At 54.2% G+C, this 19,304-nt stretch overlaps 1 protein-coding gene across 14 annotated transcripts; it reads right to left on the reverse strand.

Moving 5' to 3' along the window:
• Positions 1-14,366, reverse strand: PAX6 (paired box 6). Of its 14 annotated transcripts, none has more exons than XM_072864323.1 (11): positions 14,316-14,366; positions 11,455-11,585; positions 10,519-10,560; positions 10,411-10,425; positions 9,496-9,661; positions 4,831-4,989; positions 3,914-3,996; positions 3,486-3,636; positions 3,248-3,345; positions 966-1,116; positions 1-136 (listed from the first exon to the last, which is right to left on the reverse strand). In XM_072864323.1, the coding sequence occupies exons 1-11, from the start codon at positions 14,323-14,325 to the stop codon at positions 51-53; spliced, it is 1,092 nt and encodes a 363-aa protein (XP_072720424.1). In that variant the 5' UTR covers positions 14,326-14,366; the 3' UTR covers positions 1-50. The 14 variants fall into 14 exon arrangements, with proteins under 14 accessions (XP_072720424.1, XP_072720423.1, XP_072720419.1 ...); XM_072864322.1 differs by having other exon boundaries at positions 3,248-3,363; XM_072864318.1 differs by having other exon boundaries at positions 10,318-10,425.
• Positions 14,367-19,304: the final 4,938 nt, after the last annotated feature.

Raw genomic sequence — 19,304 nt, forward strand, 5'->3', positions numbered from 1 at the left:
TGAACATCCAACTGTTGTCCATATAGTCATTTACGGAATTAACACATGTTTTACTGTAATCTTGGCCAGTATTGAGACATATCAGGTTCACTGCCAGGAACTTGAACTGGAACTGACACTCCAGGGGAAATGAGACCTGAAAATTGAGGGGGGAAATGGATATTTTAGTTTTTCTATACATAGCACAATTTTTGCTTTACATTTTCACAGATTTGTGCTTGTATTCCAGTAAGTATTAAATCTTGCCATCTACCAGCCTGCAGAATCAGGTGGGGGGGGTATATTTTAAAAACCTATGCGCATCTCACTGATTTGTTGTTATAAATAAACTGTCATGCTTTGAGATAAATGCCAGAGCCTCGACTCATTTGTATCAGTTGGGAATTCAGCCCAAAATACACTGAACATTTGTATTCTTTTTAAATATGTTGCTGGCTCCTGCTTATGCTGACACTTACCCTTTTTTACCCTATTTTGCCTTCTTATGCACAGGTTAATATTTCTACAGGTTACCTGCCTTTCCGATAACTTCAAATCTTTAGCAAAAAATAGCCTCTGACACAGACGTGGTAAAAACATGCTCGGGTATGAGTAGCTCCACTGAAATCTAACGTTGAAATAAAGGCTGCTTTAGAATTTAATTAAATTAAATTCAGGGAAGATTTTGCAGGATGGGGGCCTCACTGAAGAGCTTTCCACTGTACCTCTATTCAAACGCCACCTCTGTTAATCAACCGTCTTGCATCTACCCCTTCAGCAGCAGCTTAAAGAATCAGATTTTCTGCTCTAGCCCACAAGGTTATACATTTTTGACTTCTGCCCAATTCGGCAGCTACTAAACCCAACAGAGAGACCTCTCCCAGCGACGGGAAGAGGCTTCTCCCAGCGAATACATGCGAAAAACCAGATGGCTGGAGCAAGGAAGCCACGCTGGCAGAAAGGCGGGGGAGCGCAGGGCCACTCACCTGTGGAAGTGGTGCCAGAGGTGCCCATCGGCTGGCTGTTCATGTGTGTCTGCATGTGAGGAGGGGTGTATGTATCATAGCTCCGTCCATTCACCGATGGACTGGTGGGCAGCATGCAAGAGTAGGAGGAGGTCTGGCTGGGTACCGGGGGCTATGGGAGCAAAGGACAAAACAGCGTTAAGTATCGGCCGAGGTAAACACCACGTTACGCTCTTCTGGATGGATGTTCCAGGCCTCAGGGGCAGCGTGCACGAGCAAAAATGAGCTTCAGTTTCAAATTCGGGGACCTAGATGTAAATGCCTATTTAGGAGCTCAACCAAATAGCCTCTTCCCAGAGGTTTTTGGTCTACAGCGACAATATGGATGGTCAGTGGCGCCTTTTCAGACGCACTTGGTGAGCAGATCCCTACACCTAGATGCTAACGAAGGTGTTACATACCTAAGCCAAGGAACCAAAGCCCTTGTTTGTGCTTAGGTAGAAGAAAGATGTCTCCGACCACTTGCAGCAACAAAGAGACAGAGCAGGGCTGGCATCTTACCTTTCATTTGGTAGTGTAACTAAAAACTGTTAGGGGTGTAACTAAAAATTACTCCACTGAGGCACACAGGCTGGTCCTGCGACTGCGAGAATGTTGCATATACACAGAGATGATGTGTGGGTTTGGGGTGACCGCGGCTCTGAAGGGGGATCAACGCACAACGCATACTGCATACGTGCGCGTTGATCCCCCTTCAGAGCCTTGGTCACCCCAAACCCACATATACGTGTGCATTGATCCACCGTCAAAGCCGCAGTCACCCCAAACCCGTGCCAGCAGCATCCCAGGAAACCAGACATCTCCATTTACCTAAACTCCAACCCCTAAAACCCCATCTGCCAGGGAGGGAGAGCAGCTGGGGACAGGGGTTGAGGGATGGCACAGTGCCAGGGAGGGACCAAGCAGGGGCATCTCCTGCTCCGGGGTGCTGGGGGAGTGGGGACCAGTGCAACCCCAGCACGGGGAGACAGCAGGGGAGCAGGAAGCAGGGTGAGTAACTTCTGCTCCAAGCACATGAGACTCGACATGTCTGCACATATTTCCTCCGTCTGCACATCCCTGACACATGCTGTCTCCACAAATACTGACAACCTCACTTGCTAAGCACACACACTGTGCTCCAGGAGAACCAGCAACACACCCTGCATCTGCAGGGAGATGCCAACGGTTCAGCTGGCAAATCTCCCACTCTGATATCGCGTGGCCATCACATCGTGGTGGCCACATAGGCAGGACTTTCCAGAGTGGCTCACACATGCCACATCCCTGCCCAGGTGCCCGGCAGTGAATCAGAGGCCTCCTGCTTTCCCAAAAGGTCCCCTCCCATATCAGCCTTTTGATCTTTTCTCATCTGGTCTCAGCCCGCTGCCGGGAACAGCACCACCGGTCTCCAACGTCACGAAATAGCGACCTAGCCAACGTCATTTCTTTTGGCGGACTTGCGAGACTCTAACTTTATTTGGTTAATTTTGGTTCAGCAATTAGTAACATAGTAATTGCCACAGCGAAGGAGTCAGGCTTTCTAATCTGCTCGCCTGTCTCCAGCAGTGGTCAATGCTGTGTGCCTCAGACAAAGCTGTAAAACTCCCGTAATTGGCCAGCACCTTCCTAGGCCAACCCCACCATTAAAAAAGGAGGAATTTTGCATCTGAAAGGTCTATAGAAACAGACCCCAAAGGAATAGATTTCTTCCTAACCCAGCTGGTGATCAGCTAATGCTTTCAGGCATGAGGATTGACAGCTCTTGCAATTCTGGCTTAGCTGGCATAACCACTGATGCTAATCACATCCTTCTCTCTCTCAGGTGTTCCTAATGTGCTGCTGCCACATTACCTACACCGAGAAGGTCAGATCCCTCCAGCAGCTTATTCGGGTGGCAATTTCCGCAATACTGCACCAGTGAGTTCCATAGGTTAACCGTGGAGGGGTCTTTTTTTTTTTCCAAAAAGGGGATTTTTCATCCCAGATTTGTTGCCTTGTAATTTTGAGGACCTTTCTCTTTTCAAATTTGGGAAAAGGGCCTGTCAGAGCACCGGGACTTAGAGGGCCCTTTCCCTTGTGATCCTCCCAAAATAGGGCATCTTTTCAGAGGCCGGGGAAGCCTTTGGTGCCAGTTTCCCTTCAGCGTGGTTTGGGTCCGTAACCCCCTGTCCTGGGGAGGAAGAGCCCCCACGCTCCCGCACACCCCAGGGGCTGCCGAGTCCCGAGGGAGCATTGTGCCGCAGCGGCCGCGCCGGACTTACTTGCATAGGCAGGTTGTTGGCCATGGTGAAGCTAGGCATGGGTGGCAGTGCGCTGTACGTGTTTGTGAGCGCCGTGTCCGTTCTGCCCAACATGGAACCTGATGTGAAAGAGGAAACTATAATAGAATAGACAGATAGATGAACACATTAGTTTAACCACAATTACAATTGGCGATACAGTCTCAGAGTCTCATTTTCCCAAGAGGATGGATGGACGTGAGCAGGTCGGTGGCATTACCGGGGGTGGTCGGTTGTGGGATCGGCTGGTAAACGCTTGTGCTGAAACTACTACTGATGGGAATGTGGCTGGGAGTGTTGCTGGCTTGTCTTCGCTGGTTCCTCAGCTTCTCTTCCCTTCTCCACTTAGCCCTTCTGTTAGAAAACCACACCTGGAAATACAGGGTTTGAGAGATGTGAGTGACCTTACAAGGACTAGAGGCGTGGGGCCTCCCCCATGTAACTCAAGGCCATGACGATAGAAAGCTGGCTTGCAGTGTAGCAAAGCAGCGTGCAAAAGCAAACTCCAGCTGCTGGTATTTTCCTGAAGGAGGAGATGGACAAATACCCACTTGTAAATAGGGGCTGCCCTGTGCTTTGAGAAGCCAGGAATAACAGAATAGTAATAGTAAAAAGAAGAATAGTCATAGTTGCACAGCAACTCAATACCTGTATCCTTGCTTCAGGCAGGTCTATTTTAGCAGCTAGTCTCTCCCTTGCAAATACATCGGGATAGTGGGTCCTCTCAAATTCTGCAGAAGGAAATATTATTGTGTTAGTTGCAAAGAGTTAACGTGGCTGACTGTAAAGCCAGAGTCATTCCTGCACTGCCTGTGTTCCGAATGCTGTTAAGAAACATTGCTGTAAAGGCAAAGCTGAGCTTTCTCCGTGTGTGTGTTTGTTAGGCAGGAGGACGCCTTGCCTGCTGGGGAATATCACTAAGGCGATAGGCAGGCTTGGGTGCAATGCTGCATCTTTCAAGAAGCAGTGAGGGCTTCTGCCTCCGCTGAGGGGGTCCCCAAGGCAGCTCTGACCCTGTCACCAAGAAGCAAAATGGCACATTGCTAAATAACAGCGGAAAATAAGAACAAAGATCCGCAGCAGGTCAGAGGCGAGGTGCGCCCAGGCCGGTCAGGGAAAAGGGCACCTGCTCCCAGCCCCAGGCAGCGGCAGCACTGGGGATGGGGAGCGAGCGTGGGGGCAGGCACGGAGGGCTGCTGCCAGCCCCAGCTGCCTGCCCTCGCCTTCCCGGCGTAAGGCAATGCAGCCCGGCCGGGGACACGGCACAGTCGGCAGGAGATTTATCCCCCACGAGAGAAGCCTGGAGCGTAACGCCGATGTTTTGGTATGATCTGTGCCCTGAGTACGTTCCCTTTGAAAACCTTGTAACAGCTTTTCAGTGTATACCGCAGCCATCGATGAATATTTGGAGCTCAATGAATAAAAGAGCATGGAGGGAGCCACAGACTTAAAGTATATACATATATATAAGGCACATGAATGCCATGTTTCCGTTCAGCTCTTAACATAGCCAGGGCACATTTTGCTTTTCTCTCCTGGTTCAGCCGTAGGAGAATGTCACTCACCTTTCTCAAGGGCTTCGATTTGCTCTTGGGTAAAGGATGTCCTATTTCTCTGCAGCTTTCTTTTCAGCTGGAGTCTCATTTGGGCCTCGTCTGAATCTTCTCCATTAGAGCTGATGGAGTTAGTGTTTTCCCCTCCTCCCTCCTGTTGCGGACAGCCATCTGCGGAACGGAGAGTCAGAAAGTGAAACGCAGGTACCCTTGTTTTAAGCTTCCTATCAGAGAAATAACACGATTGGAAACAGGTTCGGCCATGTTTGCCGACACCCTCCCTTAAAAAGGTCTCAGGTATCAAAGCAACATTGCGCTAATGACACAGGTAACACGGAAACATTTCAGTTTCCAGCGTTATCGTAAACATCAGAGATGAGGAATTACGATCGCCTGGTCTTAATTTTGTTTTGTTTTTCCTCTGGAATAAAACCTGCATAAAAATACTTTCCCCTGAAAGTGATTCTTGCCATGAATCGCTGCTGAAGTGCCATGGCAGTCTCCTCTGTCTGCTGCATTTATTTACCTATTGCTATATTTAAAATAGTGATGTACAGTATTTCAGATTATCTATAATCAGTAATTCCTATCTAATCAATTAGATGTTGATAGGTTTGCAGAAAATGCTATTAAGAAACCAAACCAAGCTTGTAATCTTTTTTAAAAAATATTTATCCAGTTTTTATTTGAATTCTGCACAGTCAATTTCATTTTAAAGGTTGTGAATTTAGAAGTGCCTGCATTGTTCTGCAGTTTTATTCAACTATTGTATGAGTGTGCATTGCCTTGACACCTATTACTGAGCACAGCTGTAATTATATCATCACCAAGAACAGGCTATAATTGCTGAAAATGGAATTTTATATTTAGATAAAAGGACTGTCCATTCTTTGTAATGTGTTGCACCAGAGAAAAGTAAGATTTCTTTTAAAATTTTAACATGTAATTTTAAAAGAAATAGTAGCGAGTTCACTAACTAGCTAAATACGCTATTCTGCAGCTGAACACTTGGCATATCATTTAAGCGGTACATTTTTAATTAGGGCATTTCCACCACTTTTAATGTAATTTCTGTCATTAAACGGGAAAGTTTCATCCTGCTCTCCTTGCGGGCCGTGGTGGGGATGTGTCCCGGGTCCGGCGGGCTCTGCGGGGCTCTGGGGGGTCTGCGGGGCTCGGGGGGGGGCTCGGGGGGGGCTCTGGGGGGCTCTGGGGGCAGCCCAGGCCGCCGCGGGCGAAAGAAACGGGCGTTTCTGCCGAGGCAGAGAAGTCGTCGTCCCTAAATTAGCTCTCCCTCTCCTTTCAAAGCATATTTTTCCAGGCGTTTTGATGTCGCATAAAGGGGGAGATGGGATGAGGGACGCATGGGCTACTTATGCTAATTCCCTTGAAAAGTTACGCCAAAAATAAATAGCGACACTCCCGCGACATCCTTTAAATATTGTGGGAAATCAACTTTAAAGTAATATCATTTATAATCGGCGAACAATGGCCCCGGCCTTCAAAGCTCGGGGGGAATTGTGACAGGATCTGGTGGGACCCTTTCAACCACTTTGAAATGTTTTAAAACCCGAACTTTCTCCCCCATTTAAACACAGGGATTCAGCGGCCGTGGTCACCATATGGGCGGCCGCAGCCCCATTGAGGCGGCCGGCGGCGGGTGAATAGCCGGGGGGGGGCTGCCTTTCAGGGGCACACAAAGCCGCCGGGCCCGGGGAGAGCCGCCGCGGCGGGGCAGCCGCCCTGCCAAGCGCCGGTGGCAGCGCCGGGGGCCGCGCCCGCCCGCCGCGGGGGCCGCCGCCTAACCTCCGCCACCGCCCTCATCCATCACTGTCCGCACGGACCGGCACGGACCGGCACGGCACGGCACGGCACGGCACGGAGCGGGGGGCGAGGGAGCCGCCCAAACGCGGCGGGGATGGCCGGCTGCCCCCCGCGCCGTCGGGGCTCGGCGGCGCGCCCTGCCTCCCCCGGGAGCGGAGGGCACCCGCGGGGCCGCGCCCGCCCTTCCCAGGGCCGGCCCAAACCCGGCGCCCCCTTACCCCCCCCCCACTTATTTTTAAACTTTTGAAGCCAAACCTCTTCTCGGTGCGCTCCCCCTCGCCCCCAAACCTTTGAGCCAGCTAAAAGTTTCACCTAAACTCCCTTATGATTATTTAAACCCCCCGCGCCGGACAATTAAGATATCTTCTTTTTAGAAGCCCCCCCTATTTTTTTTTTTTTAAAGCCCCTAAAAGGAGCCATCTCAATAGGGCTGTTCCACCTTCCAGACCTAATCCGTAAGAAAGCGAGTGAATGTCCGTCCCTATTATCCTATAGCCAGACCATCTGACGCTGGGTATAGGATTTGTTTCCTGGAAGAAAAAAAAAAAAAAAAAAAAAAAAAGAGAAAAAGGAAAAAAAAAGAAGACGCTGGGAAATAAAATCATTCCTTAGTTTCTTAGTGTCTTAATCAGTGAGGCGGAAAACAAGCAAAAAAAGATAGCAAACCAATTGCGGCACCTCTCAGCTATAGAGCTGGGATCAAAACATTGTAGCATCTGTTGAAAGAGAAAGTGTCTAAATCCTATAGAAGGCTTTAGTCTTATGGGGGGGGGGGGGGAGATAAGAAACAGTGTCTCGGTGATCCCTAAAACCACTAAATCACTGGAGAGTTTCTCCCGGATAGAGATGTCTCTTTTTGTTCTGTCAGCCCTCATGTATCCATTATTTTATTCACTGCTGCATGGCGTTTATCAGATTGAGACCATATTTGTACCCCTCTGAGACCTAACCTCGCCTTATGCTTTTTGAGTAATGGACTCTTAAAATCCAGTAACATACCCCTGCAAGGGAAAAACATTAGAGGGAGCATGAATATTCCAGAGGAAATCCATTTTATTAATTTTAATTTTGCGAGGCGGATGTTTTAAGTGCCAGCCTGCCTCCCCCTCGCCTCTCCTGCCCACGCACACCCGCACCCACGGCCCGCGCCCGCCCTGCCCCAGCCGCACCGCTCCGCACCGCTTTATCTCGGTCGCAATTTGGCAGAGGGCTCCCGGGGCCCTCCTGCCCCAGCGCGCTCCTGCCCGCCGGCCGCGCTCCCCCGCGGAAGCTGCGCTCACCCCCACGCCGCGGGGGGGGTCACCACAAGCCCCCGGCAGCTCCACCGACCCCCCGCACCCTCCGACCTCCGCCGCAGCGCTGGGGCGGCCAAGGGCCGCCTGTCCCCAGGGGTGCCCGCACCGCACCCGCGCACTCCGCGCGGAGCTGGGGCCGGGGACGCCGCTGTGCGGCGGGGAGGGCAGGCGGGGGGTAGCCCTAAATTCCTCCATTTAAGGCTTTTTCTAAAAAGAAAAAACCCAGCGGGAACGGCGGGCGCCCGGGCCGTGTGGAGCCGCACGGGCGGAAACTGCGCTCCCCTCCGCCGCGGTCTGGCTCTCGGGTGGGGGGCAGAGAAGGACGGACGGGGAGCCCCGAGGCCGCCCGAGCGGCCCCGGCCCGGGCAGGGGTGCCGGCAGCGGGGCAGGGGCAGGGGCAGGGGCAGCCCCCGCTCGGCCCCGGGCGCCGCAGGTAGGGGCGAGCCGGCGGGCGGCTGCCGGCAGTGTCCGTCCCGGCTGCGAGGGGGGACGTGGGGCAAAACAAAATCAAAAAAAAGAACAAACCAGCGAAGTGGGGGTGGGGGGGAGCGAGGGCTCCGCTCTATCTTTCTAGTGTCCTTCATAGATTGTTTTCTTCTCTTAAAACTGACATGTCTAATTGGCAAGCGGTGCCATATCGTGTCCAGAGGTCTCCTGTGGAACATTTCTACAGCTGTCTCCTTCAACTAGACGCTTATTCATGTCGCCTTAATGAGAAACAAAACGATCTCTAATGAGCAATTACATAGCGACAGAATTGTTCCCATAACAAATTCTTGCGTGTGACAGAAACATCCTTTGTACCAGATATTCCGCACACTGTTACCGATTTTTTTTTCCTCGCGGGGTGAAAACAAAAAGCAGGTTGTTGTATATAGACACCTCTTCTAAAGGAATGACCACAGCCAGGGAGAGAGCCGAGCCTCAACAGAGCCCGCATTCAGAACGAAGCCATTAACCATCTTAAGTATGTAACGTAACATCCCATTATCCTTCATATTATCCCCTTGTCATTCCTACAACAAATACCTATTAATCTTCAGGATAAACAGTTTCCTATATTTACAAAGTTGTTTCGGGTCCATTGAGGAGGAACTATAATCAGCCCTACGGAGATAGTTACCGATCCTCCCGGCGTGGGAGACCCCGGCGCGGGAAGCCGGCCCGGGCGGCCAGCAGGAGCCCTGATTGCCGGGCCGATGGGCGAGGCTGAGGATCGGCCCCGGAACCCGCCCGGCTGCCGGCACCGCGGCTCGGCGGCCGCGGCTTCGGCAGCGGCTGCTCCCGGCCTCCCCCGCCCGCCGCCGGGCCGGGGCCGGGGCCGGGGCCGGGGCCGGCCGCCCGCCCGGCCGCCGGCCCCCGCCACCCACCTGCCCGCAGCTGCCCGGGGGGCGGCGGGAGGGGCGGCCTCAGCCGCTGTCCCGAGGAAATCGCCCCCCGCCCTCAGCGCGGCGGCGGCCGCCGAGGCGGGGGCGAGGGGGGCCCGCGTCGGGGCCACCTCCGCAGGGCGAGGCCGAGCCGCCCCGGGCCGGGGAGCGGCGGCCGGGCTGTCCCTTACCTTGGGCGGGCTGCCCGGGTACCGAGGTGCCGGGGTACCAGCCGGGCCGGGTGCCCCAGGTCCCCGTCTGCCCGTTCAGCATCCTTAGCTTGTCGTACATCCCGTCGGCACCCATCTGTTGCTTTTCGCTAGCCAGGTTGCGTAGGACTCTGTTTATCGACGACACCTGGAAGGCAAAGGACAGGAAAGGCAATGGTAGTGCGGTAGCGCGCTCCCCGCCAGCCACCCGCGCAACCCCCGCGCCCCTCCGCGCCGCGGGCGGCTCGACCTGGGCGCAAGGCAGGGGTTCCCCCAGCGCCGGCTGCGCGCTGCGGCCGCCCCGTCCCGCCGTGTCCCAGCCGCCCCGACTCGCTTACTGCTGGTGGTGGTGCAAACAAACAAACAAACCACGGGGGTGGGAAAAAAAAAAAAAAAAGAAGAAAGAAAAAAAAAAAGCCCCAAACCCAACCCTGCAAAACCAGAGCGATGGCTGCGGCTGATGCTCGCAGTCCTGAGGCGCCAGGCGCAGGGGTGACCCGCATATTTTATTTTTTTTTTCCCCTCCTTAAAGGCATTTGTCAGATTCTGTATGAAAAAACGCGTCTGACCCTGCCACATGCAAATGATGTGAACCTGCTATCCTCTCCTCTGATATCAAAACAAAGGAAGCAGAGGCTCGCTACGGCTACCCAGCATTGTACACAGCACACAGGAAGGTTTTTTTCATGAACTTACACTGGGTATATTATCGTTGGTACAGACCCCCTCTGATAGTAATCTGTCTCGAATCTCCCACGCAAAGATGGAGGGGCACTCTCGTTTATACTGCGCTATTTTGCTTACAACTTCTGGAGTCGCTACTCTCGGTTTACTACCTCCGATTGCCCTGGGTCTGATGGAGCCAGTTTCGTAATACCTGCCCAAAATTTTACTCACACATCCATTCGACACCTGGATAGGGAAGCGGACAGAAAATCACATTATTAATAATTTCAAGACAAAAATAAAATTGTTTAAGTATGCATTAAACAATGACAAGCTTACGTTTTGATTGTCCAGCACTTGGACTTTTGCATCTGCATGGGTCTATAACACAAAAATATACCTTAAATGGTATGAGAACTTACTTAGAGAGTCTTTTTTTTTTTCTTAAAAAAAAAAAAATTACATTCGTGGCCCTACCCTCTACGAAAGTGATACTTTAAAAACATTTGGAAGAAAAAAAAAATCTGGTCAAAACGTAATTCTTTTAGTACTAACGTTAAAATACGCCTTAAATGCGAACAATAGCTAAGCCAGACTAGTCTCCATCGTCCTCACTGCTCTCAGGCAGAGTACTTGCGGGGGACAGGGTGAGTGAGGGGTTATCAAGACCGACATTTACGATGTACCCCTGAGCTGCGCCAGATCGCGTTAGTGTCCGTACAGACAGAGTCCGGGCTGAAACAGCGTGGCTTTGAGGGGGTTCTTTTTTTTTTTTTTTTTCTTTTTCCTCTTTTTTTTTTTTCTCTTTTTGGAAGAAAAAAAAAGTAAAAATAAAAAAGCAGTAAGCCACGCCGAATGCATACAAATCTCACAAAATCATAAGTAAATATGGGGGGAAAGCGGGAAGGAGAGGAAACTGAAATTATGCCGAGCCGTATAATTCAGTTTATTACAGCGGACTAACTGTAACGAGAGTGCGGGTTATCACCGGATGGAAATAAAGGGGACGAAAAAAACCGTAAAAGCTTTTAAAAGGTAGGTAGGTAGAGAGATACACGCGTGGAGAGGTCTATTTGCAGCAACAATCAAGATAAGCAGATGGATCGTTTTATTAGGCTGGAAGGCGGGTGGTGGTGGCGGTGATGGGTGGGTGGGTGGGTGGGTGTGGGGGGGTCGGCAATTAGCGCCTTGGCGGCCAGCGGTGGACAAAGCGGCTCTGGAGCGGAGCGGAGCGGAGCGGAGCGGTGGGAGGACGGGGGACGCCGCCGCCTTCACCTGCAGGATCCGGGAGATGTCGCAGGGCCGGGCGCCGCTGTGAGCGAGTTCCACGATCTTCTGCCGCGTGGAGTCGGGCAGCGGCCTCCCGTTGACGAACACCCCGCCGAGCTGGTTCACGCCGCTGTGACCTGCGGGAAGCACAGCGCCCACCATAGCACCCTCCGCTCCCGCCCGCCCGACCCGCGCAGACCCCGCGGAGCGAGCGAGCGCGCCGCTCCTCTCCTCTCCGCGCCCCGCCGCGCAGCACCGCCGCTCCGCTCCGCTCCGCTCCGCTCCCATCCGCTCCGCCCGCTCAGGGGCGACCGCGCCCGGCCCGGCTCCGGCTCCGGCCCCGGCCCCGGCGCCGTCCTCGCCCGCCGCTCCCCGGGAGCCAGCGCGGCTCCGAAAGGCGCCCTCGCCAGCGCTCCCCGTCTGCAGAACCCGCCGCAGCGGCGAACCCCCAGACCCAGCCCAAAAGCCCAGAATATTCCCGGCTGGATCGCCTTGGGTTGCTTCCTTGCTTTGCCTGGGGTTTTTTGTCCTTCTTTTCCTCCCCACCAAAAAAAATTTTCAAAAAACCCCAAAACCCAAACCCCAAACCCGACCGAGCCTGCCTGCATCCGCACAGCCGCGGCTCGCTTCGCCACAAGCAAAGCGAGAGGCTGCCTCGCCGATGCCCAACCTGAAGCTCCAGGCTTTGGAGGAAGTCTCCCTGGAGAAGCTCTGCTCTACGCGCGCTCCGCTCTCCTCTCTTTGGAGCCTCCTGATAAATTGACTCCAAGAGCCCAGGCTTCTTAGCAATAAATAAGCTCCAAATATAGAAGAGGGGGAAAATATGATGAGCCTCTCTGACATTTGTCTTTAAAATAAAACTAGCTGCACGTCAAGTTTGAGCTTAATTTCTGGAAATAGGCGGAAGTCGCCCCGGATCATGCATGGAAGGCTAATTGAAAAGATCAGTTGGAGCACTTGTGGCAGGCGTGTCACTTTATGACAGTACTCTGCTTTTGAAAATTGCATCGTCACGACAAATAGTAACATGATAAAACGACCCTTTCTGTCCGCATTTGGATATCACTCAGACTAGATTGAACTCTACTCGCTCTCCCTCCGAGGGAGGCTGCGGTTTGAGGTAGCCGCGGGGCTCTGCGCGGACACGACCGAGGGGGCGCGTTCCCCGCGCAATGGATTCAAAGTGACACCGGGGCTGGGGAATTTGCCGCCCCGGCCCAGCAGCGCGGCCGGCGTCGCGACCTGCGCTTCCCACCGCGGGGAGAGGAGCCCCGCGTCCCTCGTCGCCTGCGCCCGGGCTGGCGGGGGGTGGCCGGGGGGCGCAGTCCCTCGGCGGGCCCCCCCCAGCCCGCGGTGGTCGTCGCCCCCCGTCCTCGTCAATGCGTGCGGGGACCCCATTTCGGGAGGGGGGGGACGCTCGCCGAGATAAAAAATGGCAGCGGGGAAAGCAAAATCAAAGTTTCACTTAAAAGGTTAAGCCTTAATCATTATATAATTTCCCTGGAGAGCGGTGTAGATCTCGCCCAGTGGCAATGATTATGCGCCTTGTATTCTATTGCTAGTCATCTAATAGGAAAACATATGGTGTCAATTTGGATGCTCTGCACCATATACACCCAGGAGTTATTAACACAAAGCCTGAAGAGCCCGCCGCGACCTTTAAACAAAATAAAGGCTTCACCCGAATTATATCTTTTCTGCGTTTTGCAGTGGCGATCCCAAACGGCCGAGTGAAGGCATTTCCCCATTACCATAAACCCTCGGCACGCCACGGCCAAGGGCAGCCGCCGCCGTCCCTGCGAGACGCAGGTAATGCCCTCCCCGGGCTGCCGAGGCTCAGGTTTTTTGCTCGGGATAAATGAAAATACACTGCACGGACACGCAGGCAGCGGCCCCGCAAAAAAAACCCCACACCAAACCAAACCAAAAAAACCCCAGCTCCACCCGAGGTTTTCTGATAGAACCCCCCAAAATCTGTGTTTTTCCTGATCTCCTCACACGAAGGCGACAACTTATTCACCGATCTAACGGGGAGGGGGGGATAAAGGGCTCCCGGAGTCGCGCATGACCGCTACACGCGCAAGATAAGCGCGCCCCCCGCGCAGGAGCGCCGCGGGGTTGCGCGACCTCGCAACATCGCGACGGCAGTCGCGATGTTGCGAGGTCGCGCAACCCCGCGGCGCTCGGGCGTGGAGGCCACCCCGCGGAAGATCCGCGTCCCGGGGAGATGGGGGGCCTGCTCCGGGCTAGCTAGGACCTCACTCCCGCTCCCCCCAACCTCCGCGCAGCCCCTTCCGCGGGAGCGCAAGGAAAGGCCGCTTCTCGCCAGCCACCGCGCCCGGCTGCGGGTCCGGGCGTTACCGCCTTGTGCAAGCGGCTTTCCCTTCTGAGAGGCGCGCAGGCCCATCGGCGAGGTCTTAAACAATATCAGCAACAACAACAACAAGGCAAAAAAAAAAAAAAAGGAAAATTAATAATCCGCAAAAGGCAGCCGAATCGGGAAGCAAATAAAACCAGGAGGTGGCGGGGAACTGCACCTAGCCACGGGGGTGGCTTTTTCCTGCCCAGCTCCCGCTGCGGAGCAGGTAGGGACACACGCCAGGGCCCGGGCCACCAACCGGCCGAGCCCCGCTGGCCCGGGAGCCGTGACAGCGCTCCCGGCCCCTCCACGCCGCCCACGGCCGTGCCCGCGCCCCGACGGGGCGGGCGGTGCTCCCGGCCGCGCAGGGTCCGCCGCGCCCGGCGGAGCCGCCTCCCGCCCCCGCCCCGCAGCGAGCCCTCGGCCCCGGGCTGCCTGCCCGCTCCTGCGCGCCCGCGGCCGCCCCCGCCTGCCCTCCGCGGCCGCGAAGGGGCGCGGAGTCACTTACTGTTCTGCATGTTGGGCTGATAGAGCAGTATCCCACGGGGCTCGCCTATAGCAGTCTATCAGTGACAAAATAGGCGTTAATCAGGGGAGGTAGTGCACACGGTTAAGCTGCAGAGAGGCTAATATCTCACAGGCTTACTTTGTTATCCTTAGGCGTCTTCCCCCGATTAGTTTAAGGATTTGGGAGCTTTAATACCTCAAGGCAAAAATGTACATACGTATCCCTAAGACGCGAAAAAATTTAACGAAAAGCAACCCGCCAAGTGGTTTCTGGTTTTAATTGCATGCAGGTGGCGTATTGCCTCGTCGTTAGTGCCCTTCGCTGAGGTGGTGTATTAAGTGGAGCGACAACAATCACAAAGAGAGTCCGAAGTCATGTTTTTAAACTTGCCTGAGCGCGGGGTGGACTGTCCTCTCATACAATTTAGGGACTCGCACATCTGCGTGTCACTAGTTAAAGTCTTCCCTCTAGGACAAAGCAGAAGAAGTACATTAAAAAGTGCGGAGCGACGCCGGGAAGGTGTGCGGGCCGGGCCGGGCCGGGCCGGGCCGGGCCGGGGGGAGCGGGGCGGGCGGGCGGGGGTGCGGGGGCTGCGCGGGCACCGGGGGCGGGGGGGGCCCTCCGCGGGTGCCCTGCGTGCTGGGAGCGGGGCTCCATTTTTACCTCCGGGTATTTCCTCGAGTTATTTATTTTTTTTTCCTTTCCCCGCGGCACTAGCAACTTTTTCTCCCCCAAACTCCCCGTCTTGTGATTAACTTCTTTTTTGGTCTTTAGATCTTCCCCTTTTTCACTGTACTGTGACACACGCTGTCTACCTCGCCTCACTGCTTTAAAAAGTAAGAACAGGAGGGGGTGAGAACTGTTAAACAAAGCCTACAGAAAGCGAACAATGGCCTCCATTCTGCTCCTCTACCCAAACCCCGAGTGCAGAAACCCAGGCTCCTTAACCGGCCGCGCAGCTTCCCAACTCAACGGACCAACAACCCTCCAACTTACAAAGAGCAGAGAAACAAGCCCCTTCTCCCTTCATTAGTGCCTGTCTTGACCCAGCGCCTGGACAGTCCCCAGCGCCTTTTTTTCTCGCCCCCCCCCCCCCCCCGCCCCGCTCTCTCCCTCCTTCCCCTGCTCCCTCTCTCTCTCTCCTTCCCCTGCTCCCTCTCTCCTCCTCTCGCCACCTTCCCTCCCTCCCTTCCTCCCTCCCTCTTTCCCTCTCCCCCCCCCGGCACTTATTTATTTATTTATGCGTCCCCATGTATTTATTTGAAATCGTTGCGGGTGAAAATGGAAAAGTAATTTCTCGTTATAAATATCTGGCGGTAATTGTGTTACTGGTGCGAGTTGTTAGGGGTTGTAAAAAGATACAACAGCTCAGTGGGGTGCTCAATTGGGGAGGGACAATTACAATAAAGAGCCCATTCAAGGGGGTTGCTAAAAAAAAGGAGGTAAAATAATGAAATAGTCGCAGCCTTCATTTTCTCTCCCTTTTTTTTCGCCTAAAAATACTCATTCTCTTTCTTTTGCGCCTATAATGAATATTAATTTTACTCTTCCTGCATATGATGGAGAATTCAAAGAGGCACGTTTCCCCATTCAGGACTAGCCATGGTATAATTTATTAAGTAGCTTTTAGTAATCTGAAATCCATAAAAATAAACATCAAACAAGTACTTTCTCGCAGCGTGAAGACTTTAACTGGTAAATATTTACTGCTCTTTGGAGAGCTACCTGATTAGCAGCAGAGCAAGCTACACTGTACTTCAATGGAGACGTGGCGATATCTCCTTCAGCTGAACTGAACGTGAAGCCATCCCTTTAATACACCAAACACGTCTGCATAGACACACACCGAACGGGAAACCCACTTCTTCAGACACGATTTCCTCACATATTCCACGCACAACCCATAAACGTGGGGCCTACGGGGTTAAAGAAGCCATCCAGAAAGCCCCCATTAAACTTCCAGCCCTCAGCTCTGCCAGCACCGACCTCAGAAATGGCAATGAGTGGATTTAACAGAAAAGAAAAAAAAAAAAAAACAAAGAGAGAGAGAGGGGGAAAAAAAAAGAAAAAGCCACGAAACAAAACAAAACCAAACCCCAAACACAGCCGAAAGCGTCGTACAATAGCGGGCAAGGGTAGCCAAGGGCTTCAGCAAGGTAAGAGGAGGTGCGGGGCAAGGGAGCTGCCGTTCTGCTCGGCAGCTCTCCACCGCCTCCAGCCACCGGCCCGGCACCCCCGGGCGGAGTCCGGCGGACCCGCACCCCGAAGCAGCACGACCGCAAAACCGCCTTCTCCCGCCGTCCCCCCAGTTCTCTGCTCCCCCGCAGGGACCTGCGGACCCGCACCCGAGCGAGGAAGGGAATGCAATTCGCCGTGTCCTAATAGGCCGGGCCTAATCTGCAAGTCGGCTTTTAATCTCGAAATCTTGATATAATCTGAAGGCGGAGAGCATTTTTGCCCCCCTCTCCCGGTGGAACCGTAATTAGACGTTAAGATGACAAAGTTTCGCGTTCTCGGGGCAAATGAGAAAAAGATAAAAACGAATCGGTTTGCGATTAGGCGTTGGTAAAGGTCAGCAGCTATAAACATTTATTGTCAAGGGCCACTTTTATTATTTTATGTCCCTGAGATGGAGAAGATGCAGTCACTTTTCTTCTCCAGGACGTTGTTGTCGTTTTCCAAAACGGCCTCTGTCAGGTACCTTTCATCGTTCGAGAAAGTTTGGTTTTAAACTTTCCAGAAATTATGCCTGCTCTGCGCGTCCATGTTACACCTCCGTGCAAAGCCTTACAAGGTTAAATTCAAATCCAGATTTTTTTCCAATTGCACTTGCCAGGGGAAAAAAGAATCAAGTTTATTGTTGCACTTCCCAGGAGCAAATCTTTTTTTTTTTTTTTTCCCCCACGGCGCGGAGTTTGCAACTTTTTTTTTTTTTTAAAAAAAGGCTTTGCTATAGTGGGGGATCGCAGGGCGGGGGGATCAAAGGGGCGAGTGCGTGGCTCTTGCAGAAATAAGCGAGATTATGTTTTTTTTTCAAGAAAAAAAATATTTTCAAAGCATATCTATTGAAAAAGGCACCAAAAAAATTCCCCAAGCCGGGACCACGGCGCGCCCCGGTGCCGGGGAGGGACGGGGCGGTGCGGGGGCGGCCGGCGGGGCCCGCGGTGCGCGGTGCGGGCGGCTCCGCGCCCCCGGCGCTTCTCCCGCGCCGGAGCTGGGAAAGTTGCCGGCACTAGGGACAAGTTGGGAAGATCCCCGGGTGGCTGATTCAAGCTGACAGCCCTTCAGCTCCGCTCAGCTCCCCGCCTGTACCGCGCCTGGGAGCTGACTCGGCCTAGGGTGTGATTTTTTTTTTTTTCCTCCCCCCTCGCCCCCCCCGCAACTCTCCCGGCCGCTCGCTCCCTTCTTTTTCCCCACCATCACGGGTGATCCTTCCCTCACCGAGACCGCGGGAACACAAAGCAGAAGCCGCGGACGGGGCCGGCTCCGGGGCAACGAGGCGCCGCTTCCCTCCCTCCCACGCGGCGTGGCGTGGGGCCGGAGCCCGGGTCGGGTCGGGGCCGTGCCTACCTGCCCCGGGCGGCAGGCACGGCCCCGACCCGACCCGGGCTCCGGCCCCGCCGCCCCTACGAGCTGGGGTACCGGCAGCATCGGCAAAACACACACACGCCGGAGCCTGTGGTCTCCCTGCCCCACAAATGCTGCGTGGGAATGACTGCTGCTCGTGTTGGCATTGGTTTCCGAGTCAGATGCTTTAGCTTTTCCAGAGGACACGGGCTTATGTGAAAGGCAGAAAGTTTGTGAGCTCCTGGGCTGGAAAGTTCCCTGGGAAGCTCTCCGGAATGCAAATGGGAATATGAGCGAGAGAGAGAGAGAGAGAAAGAGAGGAGGAGGGAGCGAGAGCCCTGCCTAAATATTAAGATGCGAGGAGGGAGAAGTTGGGAGAAGAAATGAGCAGACTCACCTTTATGAGGCATCCTGTCTTGTTGTCAAAGCTCCTGTCAATAGTTTAAGAGCGCACTGATTTGAAATGATGGTGCTTTAAAAAGAGTTGCCAGCAAAATAGTTTTTCTCCACTGACGCTGCTGGTTGTGTGATCTTGAATTCCTGGGAAGGAGACAGAGATTGACAATAAAATGGGCTGTCAGTGACTGGAGAGCGAGAGATAAAAGAGTGTGTGAGTGAAGTGGGGAGAGAGAGACAGAGCACACCTATGCTGATTGGTGATGGTTCAAGTGTATTAATGTATGTGCGCCTTGCTCTCTGCCTCGCCTCCACTGCTCTTCACTGGCCCATTAGCAAAGCCTGACCTCTGTCATCATCTTCCAGCAAAACACTTCCTCCCTGCGCCTTAACCAGAGCGGGAAATGCGGCTGAGCCGGGGCTGGCTTTTCAAACCCACTAATCACTCCGCAACATGCAAATGCTCCCCTCGCTCCCACACAAAATATTGCTTTATGCAAAGCAACGCCAGCGCCTCCCCGCCGCCCATTGGCCGCCCGGCGCCCGGCACGGCTCAATTGGCCCAGCCGTTTGAATATGAATGTGCTGGGACCGGCTCCCGCTCCGCGCTCCGCGCTCCGCGCTCCCCGCTCCGGCTCCGCGCCCGCCGCCCGGCCCGGCCCCGCGCTCCGCCGGCCCCGCGCTCCGGGCCGGGCCGGGCCGGGCCTCCCCCCGCGCCGCCTCCGACCCGGGCCCCGGGGACCGGCGCGTTTTCAGGTCGGGCTGGGGGAGGGCGGCCCGGGGGGGGGGGGGGGCGGGCGGAGGAAAGGTCAATTTGCATTTAAACAGTCCGCTCCCCTCCGACAATGGAGATAAGGGGAAAATAACATTCAAATGGTAAAGACATAAATATTTGGGAGACAGGCGCTTTGTCAGCGGTGAATCGCCCGGCGCTCCCCGAGGCCGGCAGCCCCCCTTCCCCGCTCCCAGCGCCGGGGAGCGGGAGGCTCTGCCCGGCCGGGAAAGAGCAGAGCAAATACACCATTT

Source organism: Ciconia boyciana, chromosome 6 (assembly GCF_034638445.1).
Source record: "Ciconia boyciana chromosome 6, ASM3463844v1, whole genome shotgun sequence".
NCBI classification, from domain to species: Eukaryota; Metazoa; Chordata; class Aves; order Ciconiiformes; family Ciconiidae; genus Ciconia; species Ciconia boyciana.

What these genes read in the sequence shown, in the direction of transcription:
- PAX6 (XM_072864311.1), bottom strand. An exon ending in AAGTGCTGGACAATCAAAAC is followed by an intron (nt 10,426 to 10,518) that starts GTAAGCTTGTCA and finishes TTCCCTATCCAG; the next exon opens with GTGTCGAATGGATGTGTGAG. An exon ending in AATCGAAGCCCTTGAGAAAG is followed by an intron (nt 3,997 to 4,830) that starts GTGAGTGACATT and finishes TTCCTTCTGCAG; the next exon opens with AATTTGAGAGGACCCACTAT.